The following is a 14,207-nucleotide window of genomic DNA, read 5'->3' as shown; positions in this document are numbered from 1 at the left end:
TCCCCGCTCTCTTCTATATCCCCCCTCCCCGCTCTCTTCTATATCCCCCCTCCCCGCTCTCTTCTATATCCCCCCTCCCCGCTCTCTTCTATATCCCCCCTCCCCGCTCTCTTCTATATCCCCCTCCCCGCTCTCTTCTATGTCCCCCCTCCCCGCTCTTTTCTATCTCCCCCTTCCCGTTCTCTTCTTTCTTCCCCTCCCCCGCTCTCTTCTTTCTCCTTTCTCCTCCCTCTCTTCTCCTTTCTGCCTGCTTTCTTCTCTCTCCCTGCTCTCTTCTCTCTCCCTGCTCTCTTCTCTCTCCCTGCTCTCTTCTCTCTCCCTGCTCTCTTCTCTCTCCCTGCTCTCTTCTTTTTTCTTTCTCCCTGCTCTCTTCTTTCTCCTTTCTTCCTGCTCTCTTCTTTCTCCTTTCTTCCTGCTCTCTTCTTTCTCCCTCCTCCCCGTGTCTCTTCTTTCTCTCCCCCTCCCCACTCTCTTCTTTCTCCTTTCTACCCCCCCTGCTCTTTTTCTCCTTTCTCCCCGCTCTCTTTCTCCCTATTTTCTTCTTCTCTGAGTTCAATTGGGGAGATTTCCCTTAACTTCCTGTCCCAGAGAAGCCACAGAAATTGTATTTGGTTTTTTTATATATTTTTTTTGTTTTGTTTTTTATAGTGGAACCTACATTTTCCTTTACGCCTGCACGGAAAAAGAGCAGCAGTAGGAAACGCCGGTTCTGTGCTAAAGTCAAAAAGTTCACTCGATATAACCTTTTAATCTGTTTCAAATTGTAGCTGTGTGCTTCTGGATGAGACTACAAGCACTTGTCACATGAGCTCAACTGTCTGAGAAAATAGAGTACAGTGCTCAGGGGAATTTGGGAAACCGGTTACTGAATGCGTATCTAAACCCAGGAACAAAAATGTAATATAAAACAGCTTACCAGTCCTTAGATATACTTGAAGAGGTTTACCTATTGAAGCAACTTGCTAAGCTAAATGAATGCTTGTATGTAAATGAGAACAAATCAGCCAGCAGGCAGTGTCCCAAGAATCAGAAATTGTGTCTTTGCACATACGCTTTTTTTAACCACTTCAGCCCTGGAAGATTTGGCTGCTCAATGACCAAGCCATTTTTTTTGCGATACGGCACTGCGTCACTTTAACTGAGAATTGCGCGGTTGTGCCACGCTGTACCCAAACAAAATTTATATATTTTTTCCCCCCACAAATAGAGCTTTATTTTGGTGGTATTTGACCATCTCCAAGGTTTTTAAGTTTTGTGCTATAAACAAAAAAAGAGTGACAATTTTGAAAAAAAAACAACATTTTGTACTTTTTGCTATAATAAATATCCCCAATTCTTTTTTTTTTTTAAATAAGCTTATTTTTTGGTAATAAAAATTGCAATAAGCATATATAGATTGGTTTGCGCCAAAGTTATAGCCTCTACAATATAGGGGATAGATTTATGCCATTTTTTTTATTTCTTTACTAGTAATGACAGCGTTTTGCAATTTTTATCATGACTGCGACATTATGGCGGACACTTTTGACACATTTTTGGGACGATTGACAATTATACAGCAATCAGTGCTATAAAAATGCAGTGATTACTATATAAATGTCACTGGCAGGGAAGGGGTTAACACTAGGGGGCTATCAAGGGATTAACTGTGTGTTCTAACTGTAGGGGGAGGGGACTGGCTATAGGAGATGACAGATTGTGGTTCTTAGCTATTAGGAACTCACGATCTGCATCTCATCTCTTCACAGAACAGGGATTTGTGTGTTTACACACACATGTCCCTGTTCTGCCTCTCGTGCCAGCGATTGCTTGTGGCCGGCGGTCATCGCCCAACCACCTGCAGTGCAGCAGGCACGCACCTGCTATCCTGCTTAAAGGAGCTGACGTACAACTACGATGGTTCGTGGGATCGTGTCGACCTTCTGCAGTATGACGGCGGCTAACTGTAGGTTTATATAATGCTGTATCTATACGAATTGGCAGCTGACTGTAGACCCTACATTGGTGTTGATGGACCCCAACAGCAACAAGCTACCCTAAAACATTTCCCAAATTCTTGTACAGACATAATGGAAGAAAGCAGGAAACAAGTACTGTTTGCACAGACCAATTTCACTACATTGCTTTTTATTGAGGTTTCATTTGAGAACTTTAGAACTTTCCCACCCATCCTTTTAAAGTGTGTGAACCCTCGGGGCTCGTTTACACTTGCTTCAAAATGTGGCATGTGGCAAGCTTTTTAAAAGCACTCTAAATGCCGTTCAAAGCACCTGTCACTAAATAAAATGGTTGCCCAACAGTCCTGTTCACACTGTCGCGTTTGCTTTGCTTCACTTCACAAATTATACCCCATGTCTCTTTCCTGCTTCAAAGCGTCTCCAAAGCCTTCATAGAAGTCTAAGCGCTTGCTTACAGCACCTGAAGCTTTTGAGGGGCTTTTTTTTCAACATTAGCTTCACTGATGCAGACACCACATATGGTGTGCAGCATGGACCAGCAGGAAAGTGAGGGGGGCTCCAGACTAAAGCGGAGCAGCTAGTAGAGGGCACATGTGATGTGCAACATGGGAACGCTATAGCAGAAGGTGAGTGGGGACCGGCAAGAGAGGACTGTGCAGCAGAGGATCAGCAGAGCTGGGAGACCGGAGCAGGAGAAACTAGCAGATGTCACACGCGGTGAGCAGCCTGAGTGTAATATAGCAAGAGGTGAATGGGGCCCGGAGAGAGGAAGATCAACAAACCTGAGGCCTAGCAGAGCTGGAGGTTACCACTGAGTGGGGGGGATCAACAGAGCAGAGGGTTACTACTGAGTGAGGGGTCTGCCAAGCTGGGGGTACTACTGAGTGGGACATCAGCAGACCTGGGGGTATAAATAACCTAGAGATCTGCTCAACAGGGGTACTAATGAGCCGGTGATCTTCTGAGTGGGGTTACTACTGAGCCAGGGTTCCACTTGGGCCCCTTAAAGTGGTTGTAAACCCTTACAAACCACTTTGACCTACAGGTAAGCCTAGATTAAGGCTTACCTGTAGGTCCAAGAAATATCTCCTAAACCTATACGGTTTAGGAGATATTTACAAAAAGACAGCCACCGCTGTCTACGGCACATGCACCGTAGACAGCGGCGCAATGGGCAGGCCGCAGATCACGGCGATATGCCGCTCGTGTCGGCTCCCATGCGCAGGAGTGACGTCATCGTGGCTCTGGCGAATTACAGCGCCGGAGCAGCGAGACCCGGAAGTCACTCCGGGATCCATGGCAGCGGTGAACATGAAGACGGAGGACCGCTTTGGGGGCTTCGTTCTCGGGTAAGTTATTCATAATGAGCTAGTATGCTATGCATACTAGCTCATTATGCCTTTGCCTTGCAGGTTGCTTTTTTTTTCTTTATCAATATGTTTATTGAGAATTTGAATAAACAGAAATAAACAAGAGATTACAATCTACTCCTTGTGAGCCCTCACAGGGGCCACTAATCATGAATACAAAACCAAAGGGCAAACCATCACAGTATACTTCTAATAAAAACGGAAAAGGAACGGAAATGAGCAGGGGATGTAATCGAGACTGGTTCAGTACCAAACAACTCGTTCCCTTGTTGTTTCCTGAGGGTGAGCCCTTTTCCTACTACCCCCGTCCATGGGTGGCAGCAGTTTTTATTAGCAATGGGAGAGATTACTAAGGAGAGTGAAGAGAGATAGGGAACAGAAGAAGGGAGGGTAAAGAGAAGAGAGGGGGAGGAAAGGAGGGGGGGAAGCTCGGACGTGGACACCCCAGCAGGAGAAATTAGACCAAGCCCAGGCATGCTGCTTGGAGTGCGGGGAACTCATAGGAGATCCATGGCTCCCAGATTTTTAGAAATTTAGCATGAGAATCATGGACAATACTGGACATATGTTCCTGAAGTAACATAGCAGTCACGCGGGTCTTAACCCCTTGAAAATCTACCCGTTGTGACTTCCAGGCTTGGGCAATGGCCCGCTTGGCCTCTATAAATAGCATTTTTTTTTTTTTAAATAGCCTTTACTTCCTCTTTAAAACAAATAGAAAATCAGCACACACAGGGCATTTGCCAAGCTTCAAAAAAGCATCACAGAAGCATCAAAAATGCATAAAAAATAAAACATGTTGAAGCAGTGAGAGCTCTTAAGTGTGTTAAAGTCGAAGCAAATGTACAGAAACCCTTATGCTGCAAAAGGCTATAATGTAATGCAGAAAGCTGCTTAATGCTATCCAGAGCAAAATTCCCAAATTTCTTTTTTTTTTTTTTTCTTACAGGTTTAAATAAGTCACATGACTGCTATTTTTCATTTTAATTAAATACTTTCATTATCTACGGTTGTGAAGGGTAGGGTTGGAGACCCAATAGAAAGAGATGATCCTGGGACCCACTGAGGTTTGTCTGAGGTTTAGCAGATATCCGGGCTAGCTACAGGTAAGCTTATCATTGGCATACCTGTAGTCAAAAGTGGATTGTAAGGCTTTACAACCACTTTAAAGGGTTTAGTTATAAAGCAGTGAATCTGACATTCACTGCAGGTGAATCTTCCAGTTGCATGTGTTATAAAGTAGAAGTAAATCCTCCGATCATTTGCAGCCAAGGCAGCTGCCATCTTTGCCTCTGTTTAATTTGCAACCGCCAGGATGCTGCACATGTGATCCGTTTTGACACCGGCCATTGGATGGTTTGTCAGTTTGGTTGAGAGCACAAGCAAATGTGACCGCTGGCATTTCCGGCATACTGAGAATGTCAACTTTTCTTTGAAACAATCAAATCGATGGGTTTACTTCTGCTTTAAGACCACCAGAAAGCGGACAACCAGTCATAGATGGTGGAGGCATTCCCCGCCCCACAGCTGCACATATACAAGGAGGGTGGATGTGTGCAGCTGCAGGGTGGGCAATGCCTGTGCTGCCTATCATTGCCTGTTTGTTGGCTGGGACAGCTTCTTAGTAGGATAGCTCATGTCCGAACCCGGCCGAGCTGGTGCCTAATGGTGAATGATTTGTAAATAAATAAAAAAATCCCATTTTCTGGCTTCATAAATATAAACCTAACAGTAGAATCTGGTGCCTATCCCGATATTTATTTGTGTTTGGGCTTACACAGTTAGGAACCACATTATAAACCCATTTTTTTTTGTCTGCGCCTACACAGGACGCAGAGAGACCTGTCTTCATTTCTGCAGTGTGTGGACCCAGCGTGCGGCCATTTCGTTGTCTCCCCGCCGTGTAACATTCTAGATGATGTATCGCAAATCTGAAGAGCAAGTCTCTAACATCCAGACCTGAAAGTGTTTGGTTTCCAATTAGGAGCACATTACCTACTTTCCCACTTTTCTAACAAGTTAAAAATTTAAGATCACCTTTTATAAACCAATTTTAAAATAGAGATGCATTTCTGGATGGAAAAAAAAATCAATATTTAAATACAGAGCAAAGCACAAAAACAGACCCAATAATGTGCCGATGATAAAGTGTAAATAGCGTGCGGCACACAAAACATTAGTCAGTCTAATGGTGTGTCTGACACATATATGTAGTTTGTTTGATCATGTTTTCCTCTCAGGTACCTGACCAAAGAAGATGTTGCAGCTGCTTCATTAAGGAAAGTTCAGAGCAGCGGGGGGAGCGTGAGGCTTGTCAGCAGGGAATGTACATCGTCAGTCAAAGGCAAGGTGTCTGTGGGTACAGCTGCAGGACCCCCCACCCGGTAAGTGCTATGTGCTACGACAGTTGCTGTGATAAACCTGTGTGCTGGTTTTATTACTGCTCCATTTTCACAATTTGTAAGGTTGAAAATAAGTTTTTTTTCCCTCATAGAAAACTACCAGTCTTCACATTGCCAAAAGGCTTGTTTTTAGAAGTAGTTTTACTTTACTCCAATACATCCTCCCCAAACTCCTTTGCATCTTTCTCACTTCCTTTCCCATTCAGTACTTCCATTCCCCTCTCCTTCCATCCCCCTCAACTTCCATTTCCCTCTCCTTCCATTTCCCTCTCCTTCCATTTCCCTCTCCTTCCATTTCCCTCTCCTTCCATTTCCCTCTCCCCGTTCCCCTCTCCTCCCGTTCCCCTCTCCTCCCGTTCCCCTCTCCTCCCGTTTCCCTCTCCTCCCGTTTCCCTCTCCTCCCGTTTCCCTCTCCTTCCGTCTCCCTCTCCTTCCGTCTCCCTCTCCTTCCGTCTCCCTCTCCTTCCGTCTCCCTCTCCTTCCGTCTCCCTCTCCTTCCGTCTCCCTCTCCTTCCGTCTCCCTCTCCTTCCGTCTCCCTCTCCTTCCGTCTCGCTCTCCTTCCGTCTCGCTCTCCTTCCGTCTCGCTCTCCTTCCGTCTCGCTCTCCTTCCGTCTCGCTCTCCTTCCGTCTCGCTCTCCTTCCGTCTCGCTCTCCTTCCGTCTCGCTCTCCTTCCGTCTCCCTTCTCCTTCCGTCTCCCTTCTCCTTCCGTCTCCCTTCTCCTTCCATTCCCCTTCTCCTTCCATTCCCCTTCTCCTTCCATTCTCCTCTTCCCTTCCCTTCTTCTCTCCTCTCCCCTTCTTCTCTCCTCAAGATAAAAGGGAAAGTGCTGCAGTTGGTCTAAATTTGGCCTGACCCACATCCCAAATAATTTATATGTTCAAGGGGAATTACCTCTGCGGGACTTTTTAGGGAAAGGACAAATACTTAATGGTTTGAATATTTTCTTGAAAGTTTTATTTGCAAAAAAGTTAATAAACTTGTATGTGCAAAAAGCAGCCCATGTAATTGTGAAACAAATTAAGGTGTATAAATACAGAAAAGGCAGGGATGCAGTAAACAATGAGCATAGAGAGTGAATATAGGTAATATATTCCGACGCGTTTCAAGTATTTTAACTCTTCTTCAGGGAAATGGATCAGCATAAGTACAATATATATCTTTAAAGAAAAAACAACATGAAAAAAACGTATAGCTAATATTGGAGATGCAAAAAACATAATCATAGTAGCATAAATTCCTAAAATGAATGTATATTATACTGACCCTGTATTGACAGCTCAATTCGTCATAAATGCATCCAGATAAATAGCACATAAAAACATAGAGCCATAGGTGACAGAAAATCCGCTGCCTTGTGCCCCCTCACATTGGTCCAAACCCAGGAGGTAGGGCCCGATCGTTGGAGATCCTCCCCCCACAGGAACACCAGACCAACTGTGACAGGGTTTCTCCCAGCAGAGGGCGTCTAGGAAAATCCCTCACACAAACCCGCAAAAGGTAATCTAAAGACTACAAAATTGAAAATGGAGGGAGAAAGGAGTGAATTGCATTAGTGCTCATCAGCGTGTGCAATGACTGCACTGAGAGCATGCATGTTGGGAGTACTAGGGTGGATTACCTTAATGGCCACAAGTAGCAAGAGTGGATAGGTTGGAGGTCTTGGTATGGATACCAACTGGCGTCCCGCGAAGATAACTGGTGGGCTGGAGGTAGGTGGGACGTATATCAGACTCAAACTCAGAGAGAAGGATATATGGTCCGGTACATGAAACCTGCTGGTGATATGCAGGTTCTGTGTGCACCTGGAGAGGGGAGAGAGAGAGTAAGCAGGAAAAATGTGTCCCAGCAAGGAGACAAATGCCAAGACTGGTCTCCCCATATTTATGGGGTGAGCAGACCAGCAGATTAAATGTAAAAGGGAGTGTGGAGTTAGCAGGCGATTGGAGGAGCTTACCAGTGTCCAGGATATAGGTGGGTAGCCAAGCAGAGTGTGTTGCAGTGGGACTGACATATGGGAAAGCCGGCGTTTATAAATAGGTGGATCTGGGAGTGGCTAGAGAGTGAGGGGAGGGGTGGTGACGCCCCCCGAGTCGATGGCACGGCAGCCCCCCCCCCCCCCCCCCCCTCTGCACACTACTGTGTGCAGTAGATGGAGGATGTCCCGAGCCTGGAGTGTGCTATCAGTCTCTCCAAGGTAGACGCCGCGAGGGATCCCTCGTGGTCGGCTAACCTATGGGGAAGTCACTTCCAGGTGTGCAATACCTGGTGTCGTGACGTCAGAGCCGGCTGTGGGCGGGGACCCGCGCCCCGGTCACCGGCTCGCAGCGCAAGTGAGTGGGGAGGCAGGGAACAGAAAGGTGTACCCGCCTCTCTACACATAGGAGGGCCGCTGGCGCTAGATAACGCATCACGGCCCTGTGTGCGCTGAGCGGGAGAACCACTCTCTCCTCTCCCTTTCCATTTTTCTCTCCTCTCCCTTTCCATTTTTTTTCTCTCCTCCCCTTCCCTTCTCTCCTCCCCTTCCCTTCTCTCCTCCCCTTCCCTTCTCTCCTCCCCTTCCCTTCTCTCCTCCCCTTCCCTTCTTTCCTCCCCTTCCACTTCCATTCTTTCCTCCCCTTCCATTCTTTCCTCCCCTTACATTCTCTCCTCCCCTTCCATTCTCTCCTCCCCTTCCATTCTCTCCTCCCCTTCCCTTCTTCTCTCCTCTCCCCTTCTTCTCTCCTCTCCCCTTCCATTTTTCTCTCCTCTGCCTTTCCATTTTTTCTCCTCTCCCATTTTAACTTTCTCTCCTCTCTCCTTCTCTCCCCTCCCCTTCTCTCCTCTGCCCTCCCCTTCTCTCCTCTCCCCTTCCATTTTTCTCTCCTCTCCCCTTCCATTTTCTCCCCTTTCCCCTTGCACTTTTTTTTCTCCTCTCCCCTTTCATTTTCTCCCCTTTCCCCTTGCATTTTTTTTTCTCCTCTCTCCTTCTTCTCTCCCATCCCCTTCTTCTCTCTTCTCCCTTTCCATCTTCTCTCCTTTTCTTTACATTCTATGCATTAAGATGAAAAAAAAAAACCTTAGATGTGTAGCAGTCTCCCCAGTGCCCCATAATACCTGCCTGAGCTCCATCTCTCTCCAGCGATGTCCACGAATGTCTAAGCCAGCTCGGGACACTCCTCCTGATTGGCTGAGACACAGCAGCAGTGCCATTGGCTCCCGTGGCTGTCAATCAGTCAGTAAGCCAATCGGGGGGAAAAGGGGGAAGGGCCAGGTTGGGGCGCCGTGTCTGAATGGATACATTTACTAATGCTAGAAGAATACGTTTTAAAAGTAGTGAATCTTGATTGAGAGAGTGAAGTTACTCTTTTTAATTACTTGTTTTTGAAGTCCCATTCGATGAGCCACCTCTTAGTTCTGAGGCTGTAATACTGAATTTATTCTGCATCTTGAAGAGACCCTGTCATGTCACCAGATCATTCAAGTGAGCAACAAGCTTCCCGTAAGAATACATGTAAAAAGTCTCCTTTGTGTAGACGTCCAAAAGCCTGAGACTGCTGCTGGGTGCTACCATCTTGATAGTGATGCCAGAAGACTCATAGTGACACTTGAAAGCATTTCCCTTTACTTCACTCCTGGCAGCTACATTAAAAAGTGCAGGAGCTGGGCCAGCACGGATGGTGATTGAACACTCCCAGAAGTGGAGAGGGCTATAAAGTGCAAGGAGGGAGGACACTGTGTCATGGAATCAACTAGTCGATTCTTCCAACAAGTTCAAAAGGACGTTGCAATTTAATAAAAATGTATGCAAAGGAAAAAAAACTGCAAGTAAGTGTTGAAATTTCATGACTTTTAGGTGTTTTTACTTGCAGTTTTTTAAGTTGGCGACAGGGTCTCTTTAAGAAGTGAAGCTGCCGCCCTGAGCAAGTGAAATAGATAACAGAGCAGCTTCCATCTGAGGCTTCAGAGATAGGCATTGTTCTGTGTGACAGTTTCTTTGGAGATAAGCCTAGGAAGTTTCAGTGGCAGCTTATTTATGCGGAAAGTTTTGTAGGACTGGCAGTGCCCGGTGAGAGTGATTGACACTGGTCTGGGGAGAATGATTGGCAGCACCTGGTGGGAATGATTAATGAAAGCTGCTGGGTGCCGGCTCTCCGGAAGGTACTGATAGACAGTGTGCTGGATAAAAGGGAGGGCTGAAGATCATTTTAGTTTATTTTAGGGGCTCTTACCCATTTAAGCTGGAAATAGCCTGAGATGGCATAGCCTGAGATGGCAGAGATGTAGCTATGAGGGTGAGTGAAAAACAAGCAGCGACTATGAACTAAAGCTGCACAGATTAGCTGCAATGGTCCAGTCGGAGTATATTTCATTTTCTGCAATCTCCAAAGTGGTATTAAATCCAAAAGCAAACCCTTATTATATTAGAGTTTACCAATTCTTACATGGGTATAGGTAAGGATTTCTCTGCTCACAGTGATTGTACAGAGTGATACGGGGGTGGATAAGTTAGATATATTAGGCAACAAGTGGACATGTCCCTGAAGCTGATGCAGAACAAAATGGCCAAGTGTAAGGATTTGTACGACCTTGACAAGATCCAAATTGTAGTCTACTCTGGAAAGCCATGAGTCGGGATAACAATGGCGCACAAACCTCAACTGGGGGACAGGACAGAATACTGGCACCGTATAACAGCAAGTGCCTGAACAAGGACCTTCATGGCAGGATCACCAGCAATCTTTTCTTAAGAAAACCTCAGATTTAAAAATATATAAAATTAGGAAGTGTTTTACAAAGGTAAAGTAGTTGACAAATATAAGGCCTACAATCGGCCTCACTTGAATCATCTAAGACTTGAAAGATAGTCAGTGCTCAATGGGTTAATGAAAGAAAGTTACTGTCAATTCAGTGGGGCCCAAAGGTGATAAAAAACAAATGTATTCCTTCATTGCATTGTTAAAACATTTAAAAAAAATACCAGTAAATAGATGAAAATTAAACCGAGCCTACGATATCACTGCAGGTCACCATGGCAGTGAGGAGCAATCGACGGCAAAGGTGCCAGCAGTGGGGCACGGGGGGTGCCAATGACTGTGCTGTCCTGGATGAAATCCAAAAGGGGGTAGGATCGTGTGGGATCCACCTTCTGCTGGAGGTGGAACAACGAACCGGCACATAGCTCAAGTTGCCGCAGGACGCAGGATGTTGTATGGCCGCTCACAGCCTGGAAAAGCATTTTGCTGTGATGTCTCCAACACTGGTCATGTGAGGGACAGATCAGCTGACCTTGGCAGCCTGTGCCTGAAAGCAGAAAGAGCCTAGCCGTGGATGGAACGTGCTTGCGTTGAAGTCGGGCGATTCCTGCCAGGGGAAGAGACCAGGAATCGTCGTGAAACGCAGGCTTGTTTATTGACATGACTACGCGTTTCGTTCGCATGCCCTTTATCAAAATCACAGGGAACGACAAACAAAGCACTTAAATACCCTATTGGTGGAGAAAAGGCAGGACTAGGAAACGGATTGAGTGGAACTGTTAACTCCTCACTGCCCTTATGAATTCTACCTATCTATATTTGTATATGATGTCAAAGATTGAATAATACAAATAATTTTTTTTAAAAAGAGGAAAAAGCAGCCATTATAAAACTCCTATTTAGAATATTCATCTCACAATAAATAATAATGACAAATAAGAATGAAAAATAATAGAAATAAAAAAATAATAATGGAAATAGAGATACGGTGAAAATAGATATACATAGAAGTTCATATTAAAAATAAACTTCAAAGTCAATGTAAAAATAAACTTCATAAACAGAAGGGACAACTAGACACAAAAGTTAAGATTTACAAATTGTTACTGGCACTATCACTCCCAATGAAAACATATAAGGAAAAAGTATATCAATCCCTATGCAACTATATGTGTGTCCAGACAGTATGTATAAGGGTAATACCTTCAGACCCAACCACCAGGCTGAATCATCTAAGAGTCAACAAAGTGCAAAACCATGACGCAGGCGGCATACAGTATTAACTTGGAAATGACAACAATCGTAAACCGTCAAAATTCGTACTGACAGTCATAAGATCACCAGTAGGATTTGCAATAACATTGCAAACTTAACTACTTCCTATGCGTCGGATGTCCATGGACTGAAGCGGTTATACCGGCATGATGCCTGCACCTCCAAGCGCCATCTCAGTATGGAATTTTTCAGTCAGAGATTCGGTTTCTAGCAGAAGTGAGTTAAATGGCTTTACTGGTCTCTACTTTCCAATCGCGGAGCCTGGGATCGGTGTGCCCGGGGGCGACGGCTGCACAGGAAAAGAGAGAGGAACTTACATTGTTCCTCCCTCTCGGTGACCCCAGAAACTGGAAGCGAAGAGTATGTCGTCACTTACAGTTCTGCCTCTTTGTTTACCTGGCCATTAGCAGCTAGGAAAGCAGCCGATCAGACCGATCTGTGTCTGGTCAGCTGCATTGGAGGCCAGAGGTCTATTAGACCCCCGACCTCTCCACAAAGAGGATCTGTCAAGGCCCATGCTGTCACAATGGATGTTGTTCATCCCTTGTGATAGCAATAAAGTTAATCCAAGATAATAAGTAAAATAAAGTGTATAAAATAATAATAAATAAAATTTAAAGCATCTCCGTGCTTACGCACAAATGCCAACGCACGTGTTACTCCCGCACCCATATGTAAACAGTGATCGCACCACACGTGTGGTATTGGCGGGAATGTTAGAGCGAAACCAAGAGTTCCAGCACCAGACCTCCTGTCTAACTCTAAACTGGTAACCTGTAAAGGCATTTAAAGCGTCGCCTAAGGAGAATTTTAACCACCGTAGTTTGCCGCCATTCCACGGACAGACGCAATTTTAAAGTGTGACATGTTAGGTATCCATTTACTCGGCATTAAATCATCTTTCACATTATACAAAAACATTGGGTTTTATTATTGTGATTTTTTTATTTATTAAAGTGTATTTTTTCCAAAAAAACTGCATTTAAAAAACCATTGCACAACTACTGTGTGACACAAAAAATTGCAATACCCATCATTTTATTCTATAGGGCCTCTGATAAAAATATATATAATGTTTGGGGGTTCTAAGTAATTTTCTAGCAAACAATAGATTTTTACATGTAAGAGCGAAGGGTCGGAATTGGCCTGGATACTAAGTGGTTAAGAGAATAGCGGTTGCCAACAAACCCAAAACTTGGCCCGCTAACCATACATGAATTAAAAATAGAAACAGGGAAAGGGGGCTCCCCAAATCCAACCATCCTCAAGGAACAGACAGAGCAGGTAGAGCCAGAAATAAAGGGGAGGAAAAGAAGAGGATAAAAAGATGAAGAAATGAGTAAAAGAAAAAAATTGAAATCGAGATCTCCACTCTGTCCGCACCTTCGATACCCACCAGAGTACTCACTGTACAGGAGTTTTAAGATCTTGAATCCAAGGGTTTCAACCACAGGTTTCTTGCAGGCAGTGGTGATAGCAATTTTGGCCACCAGAAACATAAAATAAATTAGAGTCTGCGAATGGCGGGGTCGCCCCTTCACATATTCATTAAGTAAAGTTATTTTGGGGTCTTTGATAACATTTACCATGGTCACAGAGCATATTAAGCTATGGTCTCTGATCTAGAAGTGCCAAACATTACTACATGACCACCACTTGTGGAAGATTGAGCCTACCTGCCCACAACTTTGAACATGGTAAAGCTTGAGATTTTAGTGATTGGGGTTGCATATAATTAAGTTGATCAAGTTGGTTCCTTTTAACAGTCAACAAAGAGAGTTGAGATCTAGGAAGAATCGGGGTATGAGCTGGTTAGTTCCCAGCACGGGAAATAAGAAACTCTAAGTGTGTTAAGTGTTGCCATGGTTTGCGGTGAGCAGTGGCGGTAAGGATGTCGGTATTGTCTTAATTGTTCAGTCCTCCATGTAATGAACTTTGCTCTCTATATTAATAACGATCGGGAGAGCAGAGGACTGACCTGCTGGAGCTGTGAAATTCAGACTAATATCCTGGCACAGACGCCGTAATGAAAAAGATAAAGCTGTTCAGTTTGAAGTGAAGTCAGCAAAACATTTCACAAACTTTTACTGAGAATTTACTGCCTGGGGAACCGGCTCTACGTAGAGTCTTCACACACCAGCAGAATTCCAATTACCAGGACTGGCCAACTCGCCGAAGCAACAGAAAAATTAAAAATGGAAACTGATTTTTGTTGTTGTTTAATCCTTTTTATAGTTGATACAAAAAAGTTTCTGGCCAGCTGTGGCCCTTTTCCCCTTTAATTCCCTCTTTAATGCACCTTACCCCGAGCAACCAGGCAGTATCAAGAAACAACGCGTGATTTTAACAGTGTACGACTATGCATAAGTAAATATGATCCTGTCTCTACCACTGATGAAGGATATTTGTTCTCTCTGAAACGCATCAGCTGACAGAAGACACTTGTATCATTGGAGAACAGTGATTG

General features: G+C 44.8%; 1 protein-coding gene across 1 annotated transcript in view; it reads left to right on the top strand.

The window, feature by feature from the left end:
- ZRANB3 (zinc finger RANBP2-type containing 3) overlaps positions 1-14,207 on the top strand; it is a gene marked incomplete in the record, with an annotated part of 393,324 nt that overhangs the window by 351,240 nt on the left and 27,877 nt on the right. The window contains 1 exon segment of the mRNA XM_077447813.1: positions 5,569-5,712. Within this exon segment, the coding sequence (XP_077303939.1) occupies positions 5,569-5,712 (144 nt within the window).

This window comes from Lithobates pipiens, unplaced genomic scaffold (assembly GCF_037356315.1).
Source record: "Lithobates pipiens isolate NorthernLeopardFrog02 unplaced genomic scaffold, aLitPip1_a1.2 Scaffold_22, whole genome shotgun sequence".
NCBI classification, from domain to species: Eukaryota; Metazoa; Chordata; class Amphibia; order Anura; family Ranidae; genus Lithobates; species Lithobates pipiens.
Note: the sequence above shows the minus strand (reverse complement) of the source record. Positions and strands in the feature narration are given on the sequence as shown.